The sequence below is a fragment of the Sebastes fasciatus genome, chromosome 7 (genome assembly GCF_043250625.1).
Source record: "Sebastes fasciatus isolate fSebFas1 chromosome 7, fSebFas1.pri, whole genome shotgun sequence".
NCBI classification, from domain to species: Eukaryota; Metazoa; Chordata; class Actinopteri; order Perciformes; family Sebastidae; genus Sebastes; species Sebastes fasciatus.
The window spans coordinates 25092453-25116736 of NC_133801.1; the positions used below are offsets into that span (position 1 = coordinate 25092453).

The 24284-nt window shown below is 40.6% G+C and overlaps 1 protein-coding gene across 3 annotated transcripts in view; it reads right to left on the bottom strand.

Moving 5' to 3' along the window:
* pitpnm3 (PITPNM family member 3) overlaps positions 1-24284 on the bottom strand; it is a 106562-nt gene that overhangs the window by 33331 nt on the left and 48947 nt on the right. For 2 of the 3 annotated variants that reach the window (XM_074639899.1, XM_074639898.1), the window contains exons 4-5: positions 17782-17852; positions 17425-17645 (exon numbers count right to left, since the gene is read on the bottom strand). In XM_074639899.1, the coding sequence (XP_074496000.1) occupies positions 17425-17645; positions 17782-17852 (292 nt within the window). Of the gene's footprint in view, positions 1-17424; positions 17646-17781; positions 17853-18324; positions 18522-24284 lie in introns of those variants that run through there. The other variant, XM_074639900.1, reaches the window with a different exon arrangement.

Here is a 24284-nt window from a genome sequence, read left to right on the forward strand (position 1 = left end):
TGACATTAATTGATGTATGTGTGTGTGTGTGTGTGAATTTTGCTCGTGTGGGTCACAATGACAGTGCAGACGCGGATCGAGCGAGACACTTCATGTGACAGCGTGGGGAAACAGTAAAAGATGGCGTTGCCCTGCACTCTCTCCTTGAGCAGCGGTGCCAACCCTGTCATCATCCATCAGATGCTCTGAGTAGAGGAAGACGCAGCAACGCCGCATCAAGGCTGAGTTATGTCAGCAGCCATGGACACCTCTCTACACAGAAGGGCACAACCTCCGTGCAAGTATAAGAACTGACAGTTCTGATGTAGCACTGACACAGAAATTTATATACTGCAACGTTTCGGGAAGGACACAATAGAGAAATAGATGTGTGATAAATTCAAAACTGAAAGCAAATGAGAGGAAAGGGCAGCCTGGCTCTGCCGTCCAACAACTTCAAAACTATTTGATATTTTTCTTTTGGTCAACAAATCCTATGAAAAAAATGAAACCAACTCTTTGAACTTTGTCTCTCAACACTTTCAAACTCCCATAAACTGTCTGTGGCACTCATCCCCATCCACCATTTGCTACTACTGACAAGTAAAGTTTTATTTATTTAGGCTGAAATCACAAATTTGGGGCTTCACAATCTGTACAACATACAACACCCTCTATGCCTAGAGCTTCGAATTCGGATAAGGACAAAAAGGGCACAAACTGGAGATGTAAATCTTTACAAATGAGTCAGAAATATACATACAGTTTCATTTAAAAAAAAAAAAAGGCTAATTAGTTTCCCTAAACAGCTGGATGCTGTGGTTTTTAGCAAATGTTACTCAAACAGGAGTAAATTTGCATTTGTTGGAGACTATTTTTAGCTGTGAATCAATACATGCTACACAACAGTGTATGTGGGATTGTAACAATATGGCTCACTGATGTGTTTTTGGAGAACAATGGAGCTCCATTGCACAGAGGAATAAGATATAGCAGGCTTTGAATATGCAGGCAAACGTAGCAAAAGTAGATATATTCATTGTTGGCTTATACAGAATATCCAGCCCTGTCTCTTAAAAATTAGGTTCCCATACAATTTAACTGCATTGTGAATTACGTTTTGAAGGAAATGTGTTTTGTTGCGGATTACGTTTGTTTTTCACCTATCACTATACGTTTGTAATGATAATCCATGGAAGTCTGCATAGGGAGGAGGTCGGGGTGGTGGATGGGTCGAACAAACACTGGACTTTCACCCAGGAGACCCAAAAGTCAACGTTCACTTATTTAAATTTACGTCCGTATTTTAATTGCGTAACAAACATAGTCATTTTAAGCCAAACCAAGATGTTTGTTTTTTTTACTAAACCTAACTAAGTAGTTTTGTGTTTAGTTTCAACTTACAACATTATCCACGTGTTTAAAACTGCGACCACAATCCAGGAGAAAATACATTTCTAGCCAAACGTAATTGAAAATGCAGTTTAGTTGTATGGGAAAGTAATTTTGTAGGAGACAGGGTTGGAATATCACTGGCAGCAAAGTATAAATTAATAACAAAATGTACTTAGCAAGCAACACCTGGGCCCAGTGGTCCTGTCCTCATCATTAAGTTACTGGCTCTGCACTCCTTCCATTTCTAATACTGAGCAAACCCCAGGTGAATCTATCGTAGCCAACAACATGCAGCATGGAAATACAATTGTTTTGAAAATGTCTGAAGGTGTATGTTTTATCTTTCGACAAGGCTAATTGCTATTCGGCTGAGGCAATTCAAGCACAGAGATGGCAAGGTACTACTGTCTGTCTGCACAATATGTTCAAAGTGTACAGTGCACACTTGAATTAACCTGCCTCTATGCTCCATGTTTCACGGTACGCAAGTATAATGAGAATAAAGTTGGAATTGAATCTAAACACATTCTGGATCACTCGCTGTACTGAACACACAGAGATGACATTAATATCAATCTTGTTTTTGTTTAATCTAAGTAAGTAAAAAAAAAACAAGTGCATTTCCCAAAACAGGGCGAATGCTCCTGGCCTGATTTAGGCCTATTGGTTGGTCCAGTAACACCAAGCAGGCCTATAGTGCCTCTGGGGGCTTATGAACTTTGCTTAATTAGAGCAAAACATTGTGTTGCCATGGTTACAATACCCCAGAAAAGGAATAATAGAGTTTGTGTACCATCTATGCATGGATTATAAAGGAAATGTTTCTTCCCAGTCTGGGAACAATTGGGGGCCAGAGCAACTTAATGTTCTTTCACTGATTGGGAACGTCCCGTTGTATATTCAGATTAAGCCATTTACTTGATTGCTTACACTGATTGCATGATTGTGTAAATCTTCTCATTATATTCCTATTTTCAGCACCAAAGCACTTCTAATTATCCAGATAAAACTTTGCAAATTTGAGAACTTAGTCTGAAAAAAATACTCCAGCTGCATTATTTAAAACTTTTTTCTAATCACAGCCATGATTCTGCACCACCACATGTTCGTAGCAGCCATGGCCAATTTCTGTTGCAATTACAAAATACCACGCTGCAGGCTTTGTGAAACCTGTTGGGAAGAAAAGAGACAACTGATGTGATTGTTGTGCGCCCAGTAACACGGTGTTCACCAGTCAGTCTATGACATCAACAGCGGATACAGCCACATCCACAATCCCCACTGACAGCACAATAGCAGACAGTGACAGAACTGCGTTGAAGGGCGATTATTTACATCAGCCACCAGATGAATGGATTGAAAGATGTCTAAGGCCCTGATGCCATCCAGCCTATGCTGGAGATGCAACTCCAGCCTAGGTGATATAGTGCCCATGTTTTTAGTTGCCACTGACTGGTCACTTTCTAGCAAAAGATTATGGAGAAGATCAGCAACAGTCTGGGGACATCGGTAACTATCAACCCAAGTGTATGCCTCTATAACATTACAAAACATATCAAAGATGTGAGCACTAAATATTTGAAATGGCTAAAAGTCGCCAATACCGCTGCTAAGAGGGTCAAACTGGAAGGAGAGTGAACCTCCAAACTATCAAGAATGGCTTAATACCCTTGCGGCAACAGCTTCCTATGAGCACCTAATTCATAAGATAAAAAATGAACTGGATGTCCTTTTGGAAATTTGGGAAGCGTTTCTGACACATTCCAGGGAAACCAACACAGAGTAGCGTCTAGCTCAGTGGCTCCCAACCTGGGGTCCGGGCCCCCCTAAGGGGGGCGCCAAAGATCACAGGGGGGTGCGCCAGGATTTGTCTGCTCTAAGGTTGTCAAAATTAGATTTGCACATGTGTAACGAAAATCATATAAATAAAATAAATAAATAAAGGAAAAATGTCTGTGTCAACCTACAGTATACTCTGTCTGACAGAAATATGTGAAAATCTAACTGGCAAATGAATCATCCACAAAATTGTTGGTCTGTTTATACATGCTGGCTGGTAAAAGCCACATAAACAAATCACAGAACACGACTGTAGTTTGTACCTTTGACCTGCTCTGTGCAGGTGGGTGCTGCAAGCAGAAACACCAGCGATACTGAAGTTGCACTGTGCCCTTTGATTGCTGCTGATACGCTCCCCTTACTGCGCCTCCTCTCTACATTAGGCAAAGTCAAGTTCACAGCAAGTCACTAAAATATCAAGTGGGTGCAGGTGAGAAAAAAAAGTGTGTGCGATCAACAAAAATGCCATCTCGCCAGCCACAGCTGCCTTTTGTCATGATGTGTTCACAAAAACACAGTCTGCAGAATCTCCCTTTAGAGGGATAGTGGGGAATTATAAGTAGGAAGTAGAACATCTTTTCCCTTTTCATGCCTATATGCAGTCTGAAGGAATGGCGAATAGTAAGCTTAGCTCAACTCCTGCATGTCTATGTGATTAAATAGCACTTCCTCAAATATTAAGATGGGTGACTTGTCTAGCTAATTTAATCTACTTAATGTAATTTACTTTTACCATTACATTAACATTATGATATGAAGTGAAACTACCAATCCTCTTCCTCTTTAGATGCACACAGCCGCTTCAAATTAATTAAAGTATGTATTTCAGTAAAAGTATTTCCATTTTTCATTTTGCAGAAACATTTAGTAGAAAAACTGGCTAAAAGTCTACAAAATCAAACCCTCAACATTGTATTTTACTGCATTTCAGAGAAGCTGCTATGTGACATCCAGCAATTGACTAGAGAGTAACCTCTCTCTTCAAAAATATCTTCAAATACAGAAGTTAAAAATAACCCCCACGAGTTTGTCTGAGTCTGAGTAGGGATGAAAAAAGACCACATAACGGTTCACTGCTACCTGTATGTAAGATGATATGGTGAAAATCAACTGTGCAACTTGACCACAAGTTAAGAAATGCAATCAAGGTGTGCAAACATTAATTATAATCAAAGAACTCCACATGCTACTGTGATTGTTCCTACTTAAATTACAAGAACAATTACATTAATGTAGAAAGATAATATTGTTTACAAGTATTTTATTGCCTTAATCCCTTTATAATTGTTATCATTCGATGATGAACTGCACGAAAATTAACTGAATGGAGGCAGGGCAAAATCTGCTAGACAAAAATATGGTCCCTGTTCTGTATGAACGTTGCCCTCGAGAGCAGCTTTTTGAGACAGATTCTACACTTAGAGCCGCTTCCATGGAGATTTGTAACAAAACAAGAAAAAAGGAAACCGTTGTAATATATTCTGTGTCACTGGAATGCAGTTATTTGCATAACAACAGTGTCACTCCCTCTACAGAAGCTGCTGCTGTGTGAAATATTCAGATGAGGATATTCATGCGCAGGGATGGCAGCATATTGCACCAGGAGGAAGACTTTCTTTCTGCACAACACAATACCATCAAGTCACGTCATGATTAAAACCACGATGATTTGTTTATCACAGAGGTTCTCAATCATTTTGTCAGCAAAGGATCTCTTACAAGATAGAGAATATACCGGGGACACCCTCATGTATGTCCCTTGGAATAAATTGACATATAGCCTATTTTTTTACACTTCTATTGTCTTAGTTATGTGAAAGAACAACACAAAACAATATATATTAGAAAGATATTAGACATATATTAAACATATTTGCAGATTCTGAGAGAGATTTGTTAGATTAGAAAGTAATTTATTAACTACTATACCAACCCAGTCGTCAGAAATGTTTGGGTTATTGTACATTTGTGCAAACCACAGGATACACTGAATGTCGACGTTTCTGAACCACAATAAAAGTTTCATAAATATATTTTGTATCAGCCTCTTAAAACGCACAATGATACGGGGTTAACGTTGTTAAATGATTGGTTAGGTTTAGGCAATACAACTACTTGGTTATGGTTAGAAAAAAAGATCACGGTTTGTTAAAATATTAACATGACAACGTAACGCGACAACGTAACGCGACAACGTAACGCGACAACGTAACGCGACAACGTAACGCGACCACGTAACGCGACAACGTAACGCGACAACGTAACGCGACAACGTAACGCGACAACGTAACGCGACCACGTAACGCGACAACGTAACGCGACAACGTAACGCGACAACGCAACGCGACCACGCAACGCGACCACGCAACGCTACCACGCAACGCAACCACGCAACGCAACCACGCAACGCAACTACGTAACGCAACTACGTAATGCAACTACGTAATGCAACTACGTAATGCAACTACGTAAATAAATAACAACCACCCTTAGCAGACTTTCTTATGTAACGTTACATAACAAGCGTAAAACAACGTTAGGTAAAACAGCGTTAGGTAAAACAACGTTAGGTAAAACAACGTTGCGTAAAACAACGTTGCGTAAAACAACGTTGCGTAAAACAACGTTGCGTAAAACAACGTTGCGTAAAACAACGTTGCGTGGAACAACGTTGCGTGGAACAACGTTGCGTGGAACAACGTTGCGTGGAACAATGGCATGTAAAATGTTACATAACAATCGTAAAGTCACTGTTTACTTTTGGTTTTACAGGGGACATGATCAGTGGTCTCCTGTTTAGATTTAAAAACTTAAATGTTATTTGTTGAACTATGAAACCTTTTGTAAAAAAATAATCGCATGATAATTTAAATGATTGAATCTGAAAGTTTTCAGACCCCCTGGCAGAGTGCCACGGACCCATGGTGGTCCACGGACCCCGTTTTGAGAATCAGGTGCATGTTTATTGAATTTTAGCAACTGAAGTGAGAAATCCCAACATCCCAGCTGAGTGCCACTGAGGGTTTGGTCCAGACTTTGTAGTCGCCCGGCCTTGATCTTATTAAGAGTCTTGTTAACAACTGCTTGTTCACACACACTCTCCCAGAAACACACACACTCAGACCTGACTGTGAACTAACAAAAAGCTCCAATTAATATTCCAATCACGGCTCTACCTCTGAACAGGGTTCACAAGTCACAGAACAGGAACAGAGGGTTAACACCTGCTGCACCGCTCAACTAATGTCAGGTGAGACCCTCATTATTTGTTTTGCATAATTACCTGATTATGCATGCACTTGTTAGTATTATTAAAATGGAGCAGACAACGATTTACATGCAAAGGAGAGCACATAAATTATTTGTTTGTTTGTGTGTGTGCGTGAGGCAGTTTGGAGGTGTAATGTCCTCGACGGCTGCAGGATACTCTCTGCTCAGAATCGATGGTCCTTAATTAATTTGAGGCGATCATTAACATCTTTGTCTATACAAACATGTGCTTTGGAAAAAGGCTGCGCCACCAAACCATCCACAGCCCATCTGCCTTTAGTGGCTGATTAATCTTAATAATCCTAACTCTAATTTCCTCTAAAATGCTGCTGATCAATATAGTGGCGGCTGTGATTCCAGGCACACAGTTTTGACGGAGCAAAACTGCAGCGGTGGATTGATGTCAGACACAGATGGTGCTGTATATCCTGGATTTTGTAGGTTTAAATTGATTTAGAGCACGTCGTGCTCATCCAAAATGTCATCTAACAGGCAGGAGCTATAAACTTGACATCCATCAATCACAGAGGTTTAGAGCTACTTTGGGAGGCCTTTTGTTCCTCAAAGGAGGCGCATCAACAGAGCCCTGAATGGCAGAGGAGCGTGCCTCGCGTCGCCATGACGAGTCTGCCCCTGTTATTTCAAGATGTGAGTCACTCACTCTTGAGCGGCGGCATTTACCCCGCTCACATCCCTCTGCTCTCATTAGTAAAACGCGAGCGACATTAACTGAGAGTAAGCTGAGGTCATATGTCGCTTAAGTGCACATTTTTGAAGACTCATATACATAACAAAAAAGGCCTCATTTGCTGCTTTGTTATGGGCCACAGTTTGCTTTACATCGGCTGTAACGTTATCCTTCATCCTCGAGCTTTAAAGTGTATTTCTTTTCTAGTAATTGCCGTGTTGAGCTCTCTGGAAAACACCATCGGATACTCACTTAATAACCCCTAAAGGCAGGGTAAAATTACCATATTACAATTACCGTATTATTCTATACTGAGAGACATACAGAGCTCTTCCACAAGGTTTTATGGTAATGTGGCGATGAAGAGATCCATTATCATCAGCGGGGAGAAGATAAGGCCGAGTGAGCCGATTTAAACCTCGAATCGGCCTCATCTCACGCCGCATAACCTTGAGACAGTCTCTATTATACCGCCCCGCCACCCTCTCTCGCCTCTCGCCATATAATGTCAAACCGAAACCTCTGAAGTCTGTCAGATTCCCGCTTAATTGCTCTCTCCCCGTTTCTTAATGGCTGGCCTAGCACTGCAACGCTTGCGCAATTAACATGAGCAGCAATGGGCCTCTGCAGAGTCTTAATTAGGGAGAGGGCCCAGAAATAGCAGCGGCACGTCCCTGCCCGCCGATGGCCAGAATAATGAGTCTATCTCCCTGAACCGAGGTCACTATGTGTGCCCACAGACAAGTGGACTTCCTCCTCCTTCAATCCTTTCCCTGATAGAAAGTCCTGTAAAATGACGCCGAATGTACCGTAATAGGAATCCATTTTATTTCTCTCCCGTGCTGCTCAGATGAAGTTTTCAATAGCTGAAATGTTTATTTCTCTTCACACTCTGACAGAGGCGGCGAGCGAGAGGAAATCAATTCGGGAGCCTTTTCACTGTCGCTGTTAATTGGACGTGCTCCAACTGTTTTTGTGTGGGATGCATTTGTGCAAGTGTGTTTATGGATTACACGTGTGCGTTGTCTTGACACCCAGCTCCTAGCCGGCGCTGCCAGGTAATACATACGTTCATTAGCAGGCAGAGCTAATAATGAGTGCTCAGAGCCCCCCCTGGAGCACAGCGGGCTTTCCATGCAAACGGCAACAAGGACAACACTAGCTGAGAAACATGTCCATCCTCAATGGGGAACATGATGTACGGTTACGTAAAGAATTACGAAGCACCCAGTTAAAAGTGGCTTGTTTATGTGAAAGTTTGTTTTTGAGGCGCTAAGAGGTTTCGCCACCTCCACTCTGCGGTGCGACATTCAGGCAAGCTGTTACCCAGAATGAGAGTAAATTAGCCGCCCAGCAGCAACTCCTTCCCGTGGGGCTGCCTATTTCTCTGTTGATGTTGGCGCACAAATAAATGAGGCTCCGCACACCCACAAGTCCAACACTGTCATTAGAGCAAACACTGTTAACTGACAAAAGGGTAGTTGAATAAGAGTTGTGTTTGCTGCTGCGTGGGCGTGTATGAATGCCTACTGACTGCACATACTGTCAGAGTATGTTGAGGACCTGCAGCCAACTGGGCACAAGTATGCTTTGTCTAATTTCACTGGAGCTAAAACAGATAATATTCACTTCTCATTGTCTTCATGAAATTTTCAACAAGCTGTTAATGAGCTAAATTTTGGTTGGATTTTGGTCACTAGATCGCACTTTGTATAAAAATTAGAGCTAGACCAACACATTGGTGGATAGCTTATTGTATAAACTTATATTGTAGCTGTACAGTATATGTCAGCTGATAAGGAACCAGACGCTGCAATACAGGAATGCCAACTAGGTTTGAAGTCATTTAGCAACAAAGTCAACATACATATTTTGTCCACTAGAGCAGAGAGAGATTTTTACGCTGTAAAATGTCCTGCTTAGTATGTATCTTGGTCACAATTCTAAAAAAAATAAAAAATTAAGGGATCCACATGAAGTTTATTGTCTATGATCAGGCTGTTCTCATACACCAGAGGTATTTTAACCCAAACCACAAACTTTTCCCAAACCTAACCCAAACTAAGTAGTTTTGTTGTCTAAACCTAACCAAGTTGTTTCCTGTGAAGTTTAATTTGAAAAGACTGTATGCATGTAACGAGCGGAAAATTGACACGTGTTGCTGGACATTGATTGGAAAACGCACGAAAGATTAGTAACAACTTTTTGTAAGATATCATACGAACTGTTGTATGACAATACGTTGTTATGTTATGTATGGGGCATATGTTATTTATGGAGCGGCTGTGGCTCAGAGGGGAGAGCAGGTCGTCCACCAATCGGAAGGTCGGTGTGTCCTTGAGCAAGACACTTAATCCCAAATTGCTCCGAAAGGCTGAGCCATCGGTGTGTGAATGAGTATTTTAGATTAGATCCTGATAGGTAAAGTTTGCACCTTGCATGGCAGCCTTTGTCATCAGTGTTTGATGGGTGAATGCTGATATGTAGTGTAAAGCGCTTTGAGTGGGTGGAAGACTAAAAAAAGCGCTATATAAATGCAAGTCCATTTACCATATACCATTTATCATGGGTCGGTCAGTATATCGTGATCAGATTTTTTTTTAATTCTCAAATATCAATATCAGTAGGCTCAAAAATCCAGTATCAGTCGGGCTATAAAAGAAATATTACATTATTATGGAAAAAGTAAAAAAAGAAAAGATTTTAAAAGAATGAATGAATAAATTCAAAAATAATAAACAAAAGTTGAAACATAAACACACTTATGTCAATCATTTATAGAAAACGGTTATACAGTACAGTCTCGCACTGCTCTGTGCAGCAACAATGATTATACTGGGAGACCTAGTCCTTCCTTAAAGGGGATCTTCTGTATTTTCAACCTGGATGCGAGAGCGTTTTCACATATTCTTTTGTGTGTAAGTGAAAACAATTTTTTTTAAAAATTGGTTCAGTATTGAGCGACAGCGTTGCAGCCGCCGGACTGCAAGATGCAAGGGCAATTGCACACCGTCAACGTAACATTATGTTTACTACAAGTGCTTGTTTTTGCCACTGACATGCTCAGATTGGCATTATTAGTGCCTGACAACATTATGGAAAGGACCCTATAGAGAAGGTGGAGAAGTCTCATTCTGAGACTGGTGGTGTTCCTGTAGGTGCTGTGACCCGATGCCCACCGTGGGAGAACACTATAAAGAGTGCAGGGACCTGTTGCTCCCTGATATTCACATTGAGACTTCTCCTTGAGCGTGACTTGGACGCAATAACAAACACACCGGATCAAGCAAAACGGTGAAGAAAAGCGTTTTATTTCTCTGTAGGGTCCTTTCCATGATGTTGTCAGACACAATAACAATCTGAGCCAGTCAGTGGCAAAAACAAGTACTTTTAGTGCGTTACATTGACGCTGCTCACTTGCCCTTGCAATTTATTTTCCACTCTACATTTCAAATTATTATTACATTCGGGTTGTCAAGCAAGAGTTGTATCAGATTTACAGGATCTGTTAAAATGCATCAAGTTTAGACTTGTTTACCGACTAGAATGGCTGCTTGAGAACATGGAAAGGTTCAAAATATTGGAAAAACTAATTAAAATGCCTAAATTGCATTTTGACATTATAACAACTGCTAAACAATAAGTCTACTAAAACATCCTGCAGGAAAATAAATCTTAACAAAACAATTAAAGACCAAATAACTACTGTGAAATCAATTTATTACACATGACTAAACCCATTTCTGAATTTTTGGGTTTGTGCATTTAAATTGTTTATTATTTGACCATTTTATTGAATTAGTTATTTATTTCCTAATGAGGCAGCTTTGGTTCTTTGTGACATAGTGTTTTAAAATGAATGGCTCTCTTTTTTATTGCGCATGTGTTCAAGAACAGACAATCGAGACATGCTGCAAAAAACTCCGTTCCGCTCGACTGCCATAGGACGTTGTTGCTTATTAATATTTCATCCGAGGATGTGGTGAAAGCTAAGCGGACGTCAAGCTGCCGAGCCGCTACACAACTCAAATCTCTTTACGCTCGTCTCGCTTCCAGTCGCTGTCTCACTCTTTGCTAACGTCAATCAGAAAAAACAGAGAGGAAGCCTCGACTTGACTGCCAAAACGCGTTCTCTCAGCCACGGTGATTAGTGACAATTCAGACAAATACAACCTCAGCGTATAATTGGAGAGCAGCGAAAACTAAGTGACGCTGTCAAAGATAAACCTGGTGACCACTGGGACGTGTGGCATTGAATGTGAAATGAAGTCATTAGTTACGCCTAAGCAGCTCTCTGTACAGGCGGCAGACGGGAGTTAAAAAAAAGAGCAAACATGTCAGCGCCAACGTGCTTTTACCTCCTACATGTAAAAAGAAGAATCTTCCAGTAAGGAAGAAGACTTGTGAAGACTCATCTACTGACGGCTGTTCAGATACCATCCACAATTAACTCCCACTCTGAAACTGAAACCACAAATGAAACCTGAATACAAAGTAACAGTAGCTAATTAGACAAACAGATAATTGCACACATTCCTTGCAGAGGCCTCGGGTTCAGTGGAAACTGTATAATGTCATTTATTCTTTTCTTTTTTTTCATTCTGCGGGAATTAAGGGGAGAATTAACAATTAAAAACAACATCATTCAAAAACGTTAGGAGTTAAATATTCCACATGGCCGCATGCTCGCAGGGGATGAGAAATGTCAGCAGCATACTAATTAAAATTGCACTGTCTGTTTACGGGCCTTTGGTCGATATATTTCCCAGATTAACCTTCAGCACTTTAGCAAACCAGGCATTTTTTTCCCCCTATGCTAATTCTTGCAAGCAGATTCCTCAAATACCTCCTGAAATAGTGAAGTCCTGCGTAGTCCGCTCATTACTAGTAATTAGGGCTGTCTATCAAACTAGCGAGAATGTCAGCTGAATACAAAAAACACAACAGAGGCACGAGAATTTGAAAACCATAAAAACAAATTGAGGGAAGCGGTGGCGCCTAAATACCAGGTTTAGTGAAACAATTAACATCTATTATGCTATTTTATCTTGGGCGGATCCGATCGCTATCTGATGGCAAAAAAGCAAATAGTTTGACACACATGATAGGCCTTTTACACAGCAGACATCCTGACTTATAGCAGGAAACGCACAGGTGTTGCTAATGACATTAACTCTGTTTCTAAGTGTCCCAGTGAGTTATGACAGCGTGACAGCAATGTAAGACCCTGAAAGTGAAGCTGCTAAATGGAATTCAGCCGTCATTAATTTGCTTGTTCACACCTGGGTTTCTCCTACTCTGACACGTGAAACTCTCAGCACAGAGTTAGTTCAGGCAGAGCGCTGTTGTGGTCCTCACATTAGCTGTTTCACTCATGCTTCACAATCGTGTTCACGCCAATAGATCTATCACTCTGCTCATTCCAACAGCGTTTGCTGCCACAGCTCCCTCCAGTACTCCTCATTATGCCGCTTTTGTTACTATTGATTTAATCAAGATTTAATGTCCATGTGTCCGTTTTCCAACACCGCTGCACAGATTCTTTGAGAGCTCCCTCAAAGAGCAGAGCCTTACCACCAAATCTCTGCTGTAAATGGTCATTTACTCAGCGTGTCTCTGGGTGAACTAAGCCGATGCTAAAAAGATCCATCTCTCTGAGCTGCACACAATTTAAAGCATCTGAACATCCCAAAAAAGTGTTTTCTGTTCCTCTGGCTGATTAGACCTCTGCTCAGGTTGAACGTATTAAGTCACAAATCGGTAACACCTCATAATAACCATAATTTATAAATGGGAGATTGATAGTTAATTTAAGTTAACAGTTATTTTACTGTTAACAAACAATGACATGATAATTAATAATATTAACCAATTATTAATAATGCTATGATTGATGTTATTTTATCATGATGTTTAAGGCAAAGCTCTCGATCTACCGGTCAATCTTCGTTCCTGCTTTCACCTATGGTCATGAAGGCTAGGTCAGGACTGAAAGAACTAGATCGCGGGTACAAGCGGCCGAAATGGGTTTTCTCAGGAGGGTGGCTGGCGTCTCCCTTAGAGATAGGGTGAGAAGCTCAGTCATCCGTGAGGGACTCAGAGTAGAGCCGCTACTCCTTTGCGTTGAAAGGAGCCAGCTGAGGTGGTTCGGGCATCTAGTAAGGATGCCCCCTGGGCGCCTCCCTAGGGAGGTGTTCCAGGCATGACCAGCTGGGAGGAGGCCACGGGGAAGACCCAGGACTAGGTGGAGAGATTATATCTCTACTCTGGCCTTGGAACGCCTCGGGATCCCCCAGTCAGAGCTGGTTAATGTGGCCCGGGAAAGGGAAGTTTAGGGTCCCCTGCTGGAGCTGTTGCCCCCACGACCCGACCCCGGATAAGCGGTTGAAGATGAGTGAGTGAGTTTTTTGTTGCAAACATTATAGCATTTAGATATTTGTAACTTTGTTAATGGTTAATAATTGGTTTGTAAACTGTCTATAAACATTATTTGGATGGCTATTATAAAGTTGCAACTGATGATTATAATACCTTGTTGTATGTTTAATAAGTACTTTGTAAAGCGTCTATAAACCCTATTTAGATGGATAGTTAATACTTTAATAATACGTTAATACTACAATGGTTAATATTTGGTGTCTGGTCCATCTGTCTATGTAATTTTTATAAATGTTTTACAAACTTGTTCTTAAAGGTTTACATACAATTTGGTAATCATTAACAAATACTTAATCTAGTGTATCAAATGTTGCAATTTGTGCAACAATAAACTAATGATAAATACTTTACTTATGTAATCAGAATGTAATTGTTATTGTCTCTTATCAGCTATGACACAATATGTATAATCCATAAACTAATTATTTCATATTACACAAACTAATGATGAAATAACAGAAATGATAGCCTTACTAATAATAAGGAAACAATATTATTATCATTTGTTGTCTGTTAACAGTAAAATAACTATTAACTAAGTTTAATTAACTATCAACTTACCGTTTATAAATGATGGTTATTATAAATTGTTACCCACAAATCTTCATCTACCAATAAGAATGATAGAGGTGTAATTTGTCTCGCCCTAGCAGGTGCAACAAAGCTAACATGAGACTCAGAAAGATGCCAATCAATTAGTCTGTACACGCCCACACAGTCCTGAGAGGAGGTCTAACCAGCCAGATTAACTGAAAACACCTGTGAGGGTGTTCAGAGGCTTTAACTCTCAACTCCTCTCAAGTGTAACTACGCCAGTAGGCAGCCGGTAGAGTTAGCCACTTACCAGAGGCCTTTCCCATTTCCCAGTTTGTACATCCTCGACTCCTCTCCTCTTGTCTTTGTCCCTCCCACGGAAGATGTGAGCGGAGGAGGCGAGGGACAGACGGGAGGAAAGAGGAGTCAAGGCAACAAGCATTTTAAAAAATGAGAGATCCTCGCCTCGGAGCCGCCATTTTATAGCAATGCCAATTAAATATGACATGTGGTACAGCTGCATCAGCTCTCCATTGTTTTGTTATACCGCTGTATTTTATGATCTCTGTCAGATGAGCATAGCAGTGCTCATGACAACGTATAGGCTATATTTACGTTTACTAATTCAATTCACAACGTGGCATAATGTGACAAGAATGAACAGATGTCAGATTTTTTTTTTAACACACATACATTACAGCTTATTTATATGTATATATATATATATATATATATATATATATACTGTATATATATATGATTGAGTGATATATTATCCTACACACAACACACTCCTGTCAATCCACTGTATATGACAACATGAAATACAGCAAAGTAGAATGTTGTAATTGATATATTAATTTACCTACAGCATCTGTTTGCACTTGTAAACATCATGTCATAATTATAACAGGTGAATTGGGTGTAGCCTACGTTCAAGATAAAAACATAAGAAATATGAAGGTGAAATGTCATTGAGGAATGAGGTCAGAACAGCGCCTTACGAGGCGCTAAACAAACGGTGATTTGGCAGAAAGTTTGATCATTTTAAATAACTACAACTTATGAATGAAAAGGGAACAGTAACATTGGTAGAGTCCTGCCATGGTTTGAGAGTATTCCAGCTGTGTGTCACGCCTCTTGTACGTCGCGGGTGCAGAAAATATTTCCGCAAAACATATACCGGTGTATCCTCGCTTATAGCTTCTCCGACATGCCTCCTCGCTCCTCAATCCTTGCTCCTTGAGATGCATTTTAAAAAATTGGGATGTCCTTCAAGATGGAGCGCTGAGATCGATTTCTAGGTCAGAGGCCGGAGGATCGAGGAGTGAGGAGACGAGGAGACACAAAGAATCGGGAAATGAGAAACAGCCAGGGTGTTGCAGCTGATAATGGCAGCTGAAGTGACTGAAACTAGCCATCTTTCTCCCTGTTACATGAAGACGGCAACGGCGAACTCAACAGCTGTTGTCCCACAGAAGGCGCAGCATGAGTCCCATAATGTCTCGCTCATAGTCCATCCATGTGTTTGTGTTAATTAATGCACAGTTGTTAGGTAGCTAGCTAAACTGTTTTAACACAAATTACTCCTCTGGCATATTTTGGGAGTTACTAAAGCAGTAGTAGCATCCAGATATGCACGTAGCTCGGGAAAAGTATGATAGATGCAATCATATTTGTGATCTAGTTGAAGGAGACACTTATACAGATGGGTGACAAATTAAACTTAATAACCATTATCCATCTTATACCTTATAGCCCCAAGATACCTTGTGTGAATTATGGGCGCAGATATCACTTATTCCTTTCACAAAGCGGTGTCTGAGAGAGTTAACAGTATGCAACAGGTGGCTCCTTCTATTCTTGGAGCTTTTTGGGAAATAAATGACGTGGGAACACAACCTGTCACACTTTAGAGTGGATAATGTGATCATACCGCATTCTGTTACAGAGGGATGGGAGGACGAGCCGGGCTACGAATAAGGTGGATGAAGTGTCTTAGTCAGTCACGACGAGCCTCCAGAGCAGCTTTAATGCTCGCTGGCATACATTATTCAAGTCTCTAGAATTGTACTGGAGGGATGAACGTCATTCTCTCAAAAAGGTATCCCCTCACTTGGTGTTTTGATGAAGTCATGGAGAGCGCTGTTTGTCTCATATGCGGGTCCAAAATGTCTCACAGGTGTTCAACTGGGTTGCCATGTGGTGACTGTGAAGGCCACCGCATGTGCTTTACATCATATTTAAATCATTAAAGCATTCAGTGACCCATTCTCCAGTTATTTAGTTTTTCCTTTAAAAGAGACATATTATTATATTATTTTCAGGTTCATACTTGTAATTTGTGTTTCTACTAGAACATGTTTATATGCTTTAATGTTCAAAAAACACATTATTTTCCTCATATTATCTGTCTGAATATACCTGTATTCACCCTTTGTGAAACGCTCCGTTTTAGCGCCTGTCTCTTTAAGATCCCAAAAAAGCCCAGTCTGCTCTAATTGGACAGCGTTTTAAGGTCTTCCACACCTGCGCTGTTCAGCCAGGGAATCACTGGGTGTGTCAATTACACAATGTTAAGCGGCACTTCTAACTGTGACAGTAAAGTTGTGACATCACAACCTTACGGAAGTCCTGACGGCTCGTGGATTGAGCATTTTGATACTCTCACATTATTTATATAGTAGGGCTGTCAAAGTTAATGCGATAATAACGCATTAACACAAAGTTATTTAAACGCCACTAATCTCTTTAACGCATTAACACAACTTGCACAACTTGGTCATTTGACCTTTGACCTCAATATATGCGAATGACAATGGGTTCTATGGGTACCCACGAGTCTCTCCTTTACAGACATACCCCGCTAATCACATGCAGTTTTGGGCAAGTCATAGTCAAGTCAGCACACTGACACACTGACAGCTGTTGTTTAATGAAATACTTGGCAAATTTCCCTTTAAGGTACATTTTGAAAAAATTAAAAATGTGTGATTAATTTGCAATTAATTGCGATTAACTATGGACAATCGTGCGATTAATCGCATTAAAATATTTTAATCAATAAACAGCCCTATTACTTTCATATTATTTATATAGCCTCTAGACCTTCTTTATAATCCAAAAGACATGGAAATCTAACATTCTGCAGTATGGGACCTTTAATTTGTCACCAGTGTGCATGTGGCTAAATTTAAACACTGGATGTTATCCAGATATGAGACACTTGAGTGTGCAAAACGGAGCCAAATGAGCCTCCCTGTTCTGGCAAAAGCACTCACTTGGACACCAGAGAGAAGGCCTCGGCGCACACAGCTGGACACGGCACCAGCTTGATCTTCACATGTTCGGCGACGGCCTGGAAGTGCGCCCGCGTCACCTTCTCCAGCACCGAGGCCAGGGTGGCCACGTCGCCAGCCTTCGCGCTTGGATCTCCGCCCGCTGTGTCCAAGATGTTTCCCCCGTGCACCACCAGCAGCAGCACATGCGTCTTACACTTCATCTGCAAAAAGTAAAAAAAAAAAAAGAGAGAGGGAAAGATTAGAGGCAGCATTCTGTGAAAGACAAATAACTGGGTATTTCTACATGTTCTTGTTCTGCTGGTGAATATACAGAGAGGCTGCTCGTAATGATCCCACCTCTATGTCCTCCAGTCCTTCGAGGCTGCTTTGAGGGGCACAGCGTGGACCACCCAGCTGGTAGAGACCCTCTGTATTGGATGAGTAAAGGGTAGAAGCAGGCAGGAAGGAAAGAAGAGAGAGGAAAGAGAAAAAAGAAAGGGTCACTGCAGGAACCACTTCCCCCAGATGCACCAATAACAGAAGCATAAATGGATATTGATCAGTGAATAGTCAATACTACTAATGCCTCTTCATCTCTCTTCATTCGTACGCCACACTTGGTGATGTAGCTTTAGGCTCAAATGGAATAAACATAACATTCAGGAGTCAATACTGCCAGTAAACAGCAGCAGCGTGGTTGTTTCTCTGCCATCACATGTAATCGGATTTTGGCTTCCCTGATGCAGAAACAACAATGGACTTCTTTTCTAGAGACAAAAGATGAAGGGATGGGGACATTATTTTATCCCAACTGTGACGACAAGATAGAAGCATCTCTCCCTCTCTCTCTCTCTCTGTGTGTGGTGCAGCATTTCACGGGAACCTGGCCAAACTCATTACCCTCTCCGGAAGCCTCTGCACGCTGTGTCATCTTATTCCCGAGCTTTCTCCCGTCTCTCTTTCTATTTTCTCCCTCCAGGCTCAAGGCGCGGCTCTGTGTTTCGCTCGCTTGTTGTTTATTTGGCTTCCCTCGTCTGGGACCGACTGTCATGGGAGGCTCTCACAGACTCACGCACCGTCATCTCCCCTCTACTCCGTTCCCAGCCCCACAGCCTGCCTCCGACTGCCTGCTTGCCTCCAGCTCAGCACACACAAGGGACTCAGCACACTGCACTATTTCGGTTACAAAGTAACAGGAAATCAATGGAGGAAGGTTTTCTTTTTTTTCTGAAAGAGGGCGGGAGGAAAGAAAAGTTCCTCGTTCCTTGTTAAGTGTTTCAGAGTGCAAACTGTGTTATGGGATTTGACAGCGAGCAGAAAAAACTTGTTTGACGAGTTGGTTGTATTTGTTCGTGGGGCATGAAACCCAAAGACACTGATAGACCTGTTTATTATTACAGCTGCAACAATAAATAAAAAGTCAATTCATTGATTAGTCGATCATCAGAAAATTAATCTGCATCTATTTTGATATTTGATTCATTGTTTAAGTCATTTTTCAAGCGAAAACGGCCAAATACTCTCTAATTTTAATTTTGCCAATCTGAGGATTTGCTGTTTTTTTCCTGTGTTTTATCATTGTAAACTGAACTGTTGGTCAGACAAAGCGACTTATCTCATTTATCAAAAATAATATATGATATGAGTTGGGATAAAGTCATTGTCCAAGTCCTACACGTTATGTGTTAAGTCTCAAACATGTTATTTTTTATGTCTGATGCTCTGCACTGCCAAACACACCTTTCCCTCCAACTGTGCAATATAATTGGCTGAGATTCAAAGTATATCCATCGTCTGGAAAAAGAAGAGTCAATTCTGTGTACACTTTTGTATCAGAGCACAGAGAAGCTCTGATTACAACACACACAGAGGAAGAGTGACTTCATTCTCTGCTCAGGTAGACATTACTCTTCTATATCTTTACATAGCAAATAGTTGTTTACTGCTATATTAATGCTCTGAATACCGTATAGAGTACCTTTAAGCAGAGTTGGGCAATAACGCACTACAGTAATGTGATTATGTTTTTCAGTAATGAGTAGTGTAAGGAAATACAATTTAAAATTCAGTAATTGCATCACAGTACTAATCCCAGCAATACTCAGTTACTTTGAAGCTTCGAGCTGACTGGCTGTTAAACTACAAATTAAAGTAACAAGTAATGTAACTAATTGTTTTTTTTGTAAGTTATGTTGCAATTAGTAATATGTAATGAGTAATTGACTGCATTTTTTAAATAACTTTAAAAAACTGGAGTGAAGTCACACGTAATTGGATTTAAAATTGAGTTGACTCAAGTCCACAACTCTAAAAGTTGTATGTCTGATATTCAGTATTTTAAAATGTCTACATTTTCATGCCAGGTGTATGAGGGTGTAAGAAAATATCGAAAATATTGAATATTTTCAATATTGTTAATTGAATATTAGCGCTAATTGGAGCTAATTAGTTAATTGAATATCGCTAAATGAATATCGCTAATTGAATATCCCTAATTGAATATCGCTAATTGAATAGTAGCAATATTGTGTTTTGTGATACTGTATCGATTGTCAAAAACACTGATCGATTTATAATTAATAGTTTACATGCAAAGATTAACTCAGCCAATACTTTAATTTACAGAGAGATGTGCCCTCAGTGTATGTGTCCTCTCAAAGTAGCGCCATGATGTTGAATGTTACAGGGACTGTGATAAATGCAAATGCAGATCCTACTGTTCTGATTGCATAAAAAGGCTAACTTTTTTTACTCTGATTGTATGCATGTGTGCAGGTGTGTTCTTTATACTATGACAATTTTCCAAAAATTAGATAAAAAATCATAACCCCTTCATCATGATATGTAAGCTTCATGATACGTGATCGTATCGGCAGATTCTTGCCAATACACAGCCCTACAGGTGTATACAAATATACAGTATGAAAATGAGTTTCCCACAGTATATTGCTATAATCACAGTAGTTAGACCATCAAGTGATACTAAACATCTACAATGGAACACCTACTAATAAATATAATTTCACGTGTGCAGACAAGGGCACTTTAAGCTGCTTCAAGAAATAGCTATTTTATCATTTTCACACTAACAAAATCCCCCGAAACAGTGTGTGTGGCATGAAACTCTTGACAGAAACCCGGAAAAATAACATTATTTTAGGTGGGTTAAAGAAATGCTTTAGAGCAGGAGGCTGAAATAGGTTTTATTACGGGTTTCACAGACTACAATTCTTGTGGCTGATTGAGTGAAATGTGATTTCTCTGGTTTGGAAGACAGGAAACATTACGGTTACATCCAATGTAGTTTAAATTTCTGACGCTCCGGGAAGCATTACGTTTGTGGATCATGATTCAGTCGTACCTTTATCTTTTAAGAAATTATGTTCATTAAAGCTGCAGTGGATAGAAATTAAGCAAATATGTAGTGTAATAGCTATTTTTATAAAACGGTCACTATATCCTCTGTGTCCTCCGGTGCTCCTAACGGCATCTGCAAGATTTCATAGACCGGAGGAAAACAACCAATCAGAGCTGATCTGGAGTCCGTCGTCCTGTCAATCACTCAAGAACTCCGATCAAACGGTCAAACTAGGCATCGCTGATCAAATATGAATTACTGTTAATTACTGTATTTCTCGCCTCAAATGTTTTCAGAATCATCTTGTAGTGTACGGTTTAGCTGTAAAATGAGAACGTTTGTGACCCGGCAGCCATGTTGAGATCTGTTGAGGAAATACCAAGCAACGCCCACCAGCTGGAGCACAGCCAATAGGAACGAGATTTTTGAAGCCTGAAAACAGAGCCATGAAGAGATTCAGAAGTCTAGTTTTCTCTCAGAACACTTGAATTACAATATGTTGAAAGGTTATTATGGAATTGTTGCCAATGATGCCAAAAACTTTCTGCCTACTGTAGCTTTAAGAGCAATGAAAAGGTTCCCGATTGTTTCATCACCGAATACACAAGATAAGACAATAATAGTGTATTCAAGTACACGCTCTCTCAAACACAGCCAATATAAAAAGCCCTGCATCTCACACATAGCATTGTACTAGAAAATGTACTGTCTGCCAATCTGCAGCAAACAGCTGCGTTCAGCAGATTGTATGAAAGACCGTCGGAGGAAATAGCAGAGCTTCACTCACCTCATCATTTGTGAGAGCAGCACACACGCTGGGCTGCTCATGAATCCAACAATAAGTAAGACATTTGTCTGATATTGGAGGAAACTGACTCGTCTCAGCTGTATAAACCGGCTTCCTGCCGTTACGAGGCCGATCTCTGGCACAAATCTGCCGCGGGAGAAAAAACAATTCAAACAATTTGTCTGCTTTTCTGTTTTCATCATTTCTTCTCCTGCCAGTCAATATGTGCTTTATGAAGCTCAGTGGTATTTAGCAGATCTCTGCGCTCATTCTCTCCCAACAAATGACCAAACCTAGAAAACACCCTGTGGAGAGTTAACAACAATGCAGCACCGTGGCCATTTCCAGTGGATTAAAGCCCAGACACACAGGGGGATTGAGTCAGGCACACACTTAGTGCAGGTACACACAGTGCATCTGTTCTCATACTGCAGTCTGAGATATTTCTTAACTTATCGTAGTGGAAGTGGAAGGGAACAAGAGGGTTGTGAAGATGAAAGGGCTCTACAGATAAGTCCACTAGAGCTGAATGAGCGAGGATGAAAATATTGAGCTATTGATCCAAGTTTGGACCCCTCTTGTATGTCATCCTGTCTGCACAACTATGATATAAAATGTAATTTTCCCATGAAACTATGAGGGTTGTCTCTTTTGTCTCCAGCATGCAGTGAGTTTTTGTTTTCTGTTTCCTCCCAGGTCTCGACCACTTCTATCACCATCACACATTTATCACCTTCGATTGAGCAGATGGGAGGAAAACAAGAGAGCAGGGGGATGAGAGTGAGAGGCAAAATACGGCATTCATCATCTGGAAGATTGGCTTCCTGACGACAGATTTTCATCTTCCCAGGGAGTATGAAAATGGCAAAATGTCCTCAAGGTTTCCTGCCTGCTGGAGTGTGAATCGCCTCATTAGAGAGCAACAGCATCGCGGTGAATTATCTGTTTTCCTAGAAAGAAGACATGCACAGAAAACAGCAGTGTTGGCTCCTCCGGGAAAATTATTTTTTTGCCTCTAAGTGTTTGGCTCAATTCAACGAGACATGCGATGATTTCAAGAAACATGAGAAGAACTTTACAATGCAGAACAAAGCCTCTGATTTACATTTGTGGGAATTGATTATGACCAGCTTCTAGTAGTACACAGATGTGGGACAGTTATCAATATAGCGGTATGTCGTTACATAGACTGTATATAAGAGGTGGACGTAGTCACCGTGATGTCACCCATTGGTTTGTGGACTGCCGTTTTGAAGCCTCGAGTTCGGCATTTTTTGGGGCACAAGAGGGTAGAGTTAAGTACAACCGAATGCTGATTAAGACATTTTTAGGTGACCAAAATGTTACAATTAACTTTCATGAACTGAAAACACACTGCGAAAGGGTTAGGGTTCTGGGCGAAAACACATACAACTCCCTGACCGGACAACGCCGGGGTAGCGACCTGTCAATCACAAGGTAGCCACGCCCTAAAGCATACCCTGCTTTATGGTCTATTTGACTCTAAATGGGATCATAATTTACTAAATGAACATCATGCTGTATTGAAGAGGACTTGAAACTAGGGATTGAGATCATAAACTCATGTTTACAATGTTTACAGAGGTAGTAAATCAAGTGAGAAGTAGGCTCATTTTCTCATAGACTTCTATACAATCAGACTTCTTTTTGCAACGAGAGGAATCGTCCCCTGCTGGCTGTTAGAAAGTTTGCAGGTTTAAGGCACTTCCGCATTGGCTTCACTTTCCAGGTCAGGAGTTTGCCCACTGGTTGTTACAGGGATATCATCTGTAGTAATCACACTGCAACAGGCTCGTAGTATTATCGCCAGCTGTGGTCATGAGGTGGAGCACTTCGCGGACTCTTTGTCACTCATTCAATTGACTTGACGACATCGGAAGAACTGAGAAAGCTTGAGTCTTTTTTAGCTCTTTTTTGGTCTCCACCAACTCCTCAGAGAAATGTTCAGTTCATCAGAGTTTTTTACTGAAAACTGCTGCATGTTGCTGCTGGAAACAATGCTGATGAGAGCAGTGAAATTGAACCAAAACAGTGAAGTTGCGGGCCATAAAAAACTAAATAATGAGCTGAAAGAGGCTAAAACGCTTCATAGAGTATGTTTACATGTTATAAAGTGTTAATTTACTCCCAAACAACTGAGAGATTTCCTCCAGAGCTGATAGGGTGAACAACAAATCACTAGTGTAGAAGTTCAGTTACCACACACACAAGGTCAGTGAGTGAAATCTGAAAGGCTTCATGCAAATTGTGATTTTCGCTCCAAAACACTCACTTCTCTTATGCAGAAATAAAGAATAACGTAAAGAGATTTGGTGGACGGTGAGATCTATATTTCTGCAACAGGTTTTTAAATTTGTTTGTGATCATTTGGGTTGAGATAATTGCACTACATTTCTGTATCAGCACATTTTTAACAGCAATGTACACTAACCACTAGAAATTAGAGATGTCACAATACCAGAAATTTAGTAGTCGATACCAATGCCAGTGACATTCCACAGTTCTAGACACCCAATTCAATACCACGGTAAAAAAACAAAACAATAAATCCCACGCACTTCAAAATACACTCCTTTATTACTGTTTGCATACTGTTTTTTGCAAATGTATCATTAATCCTTGATGATCTGCCTCAAGTTTCTCGCCAAAAACTAAATTTTACAAGATTATATTTGAACACATCATGATAACGTT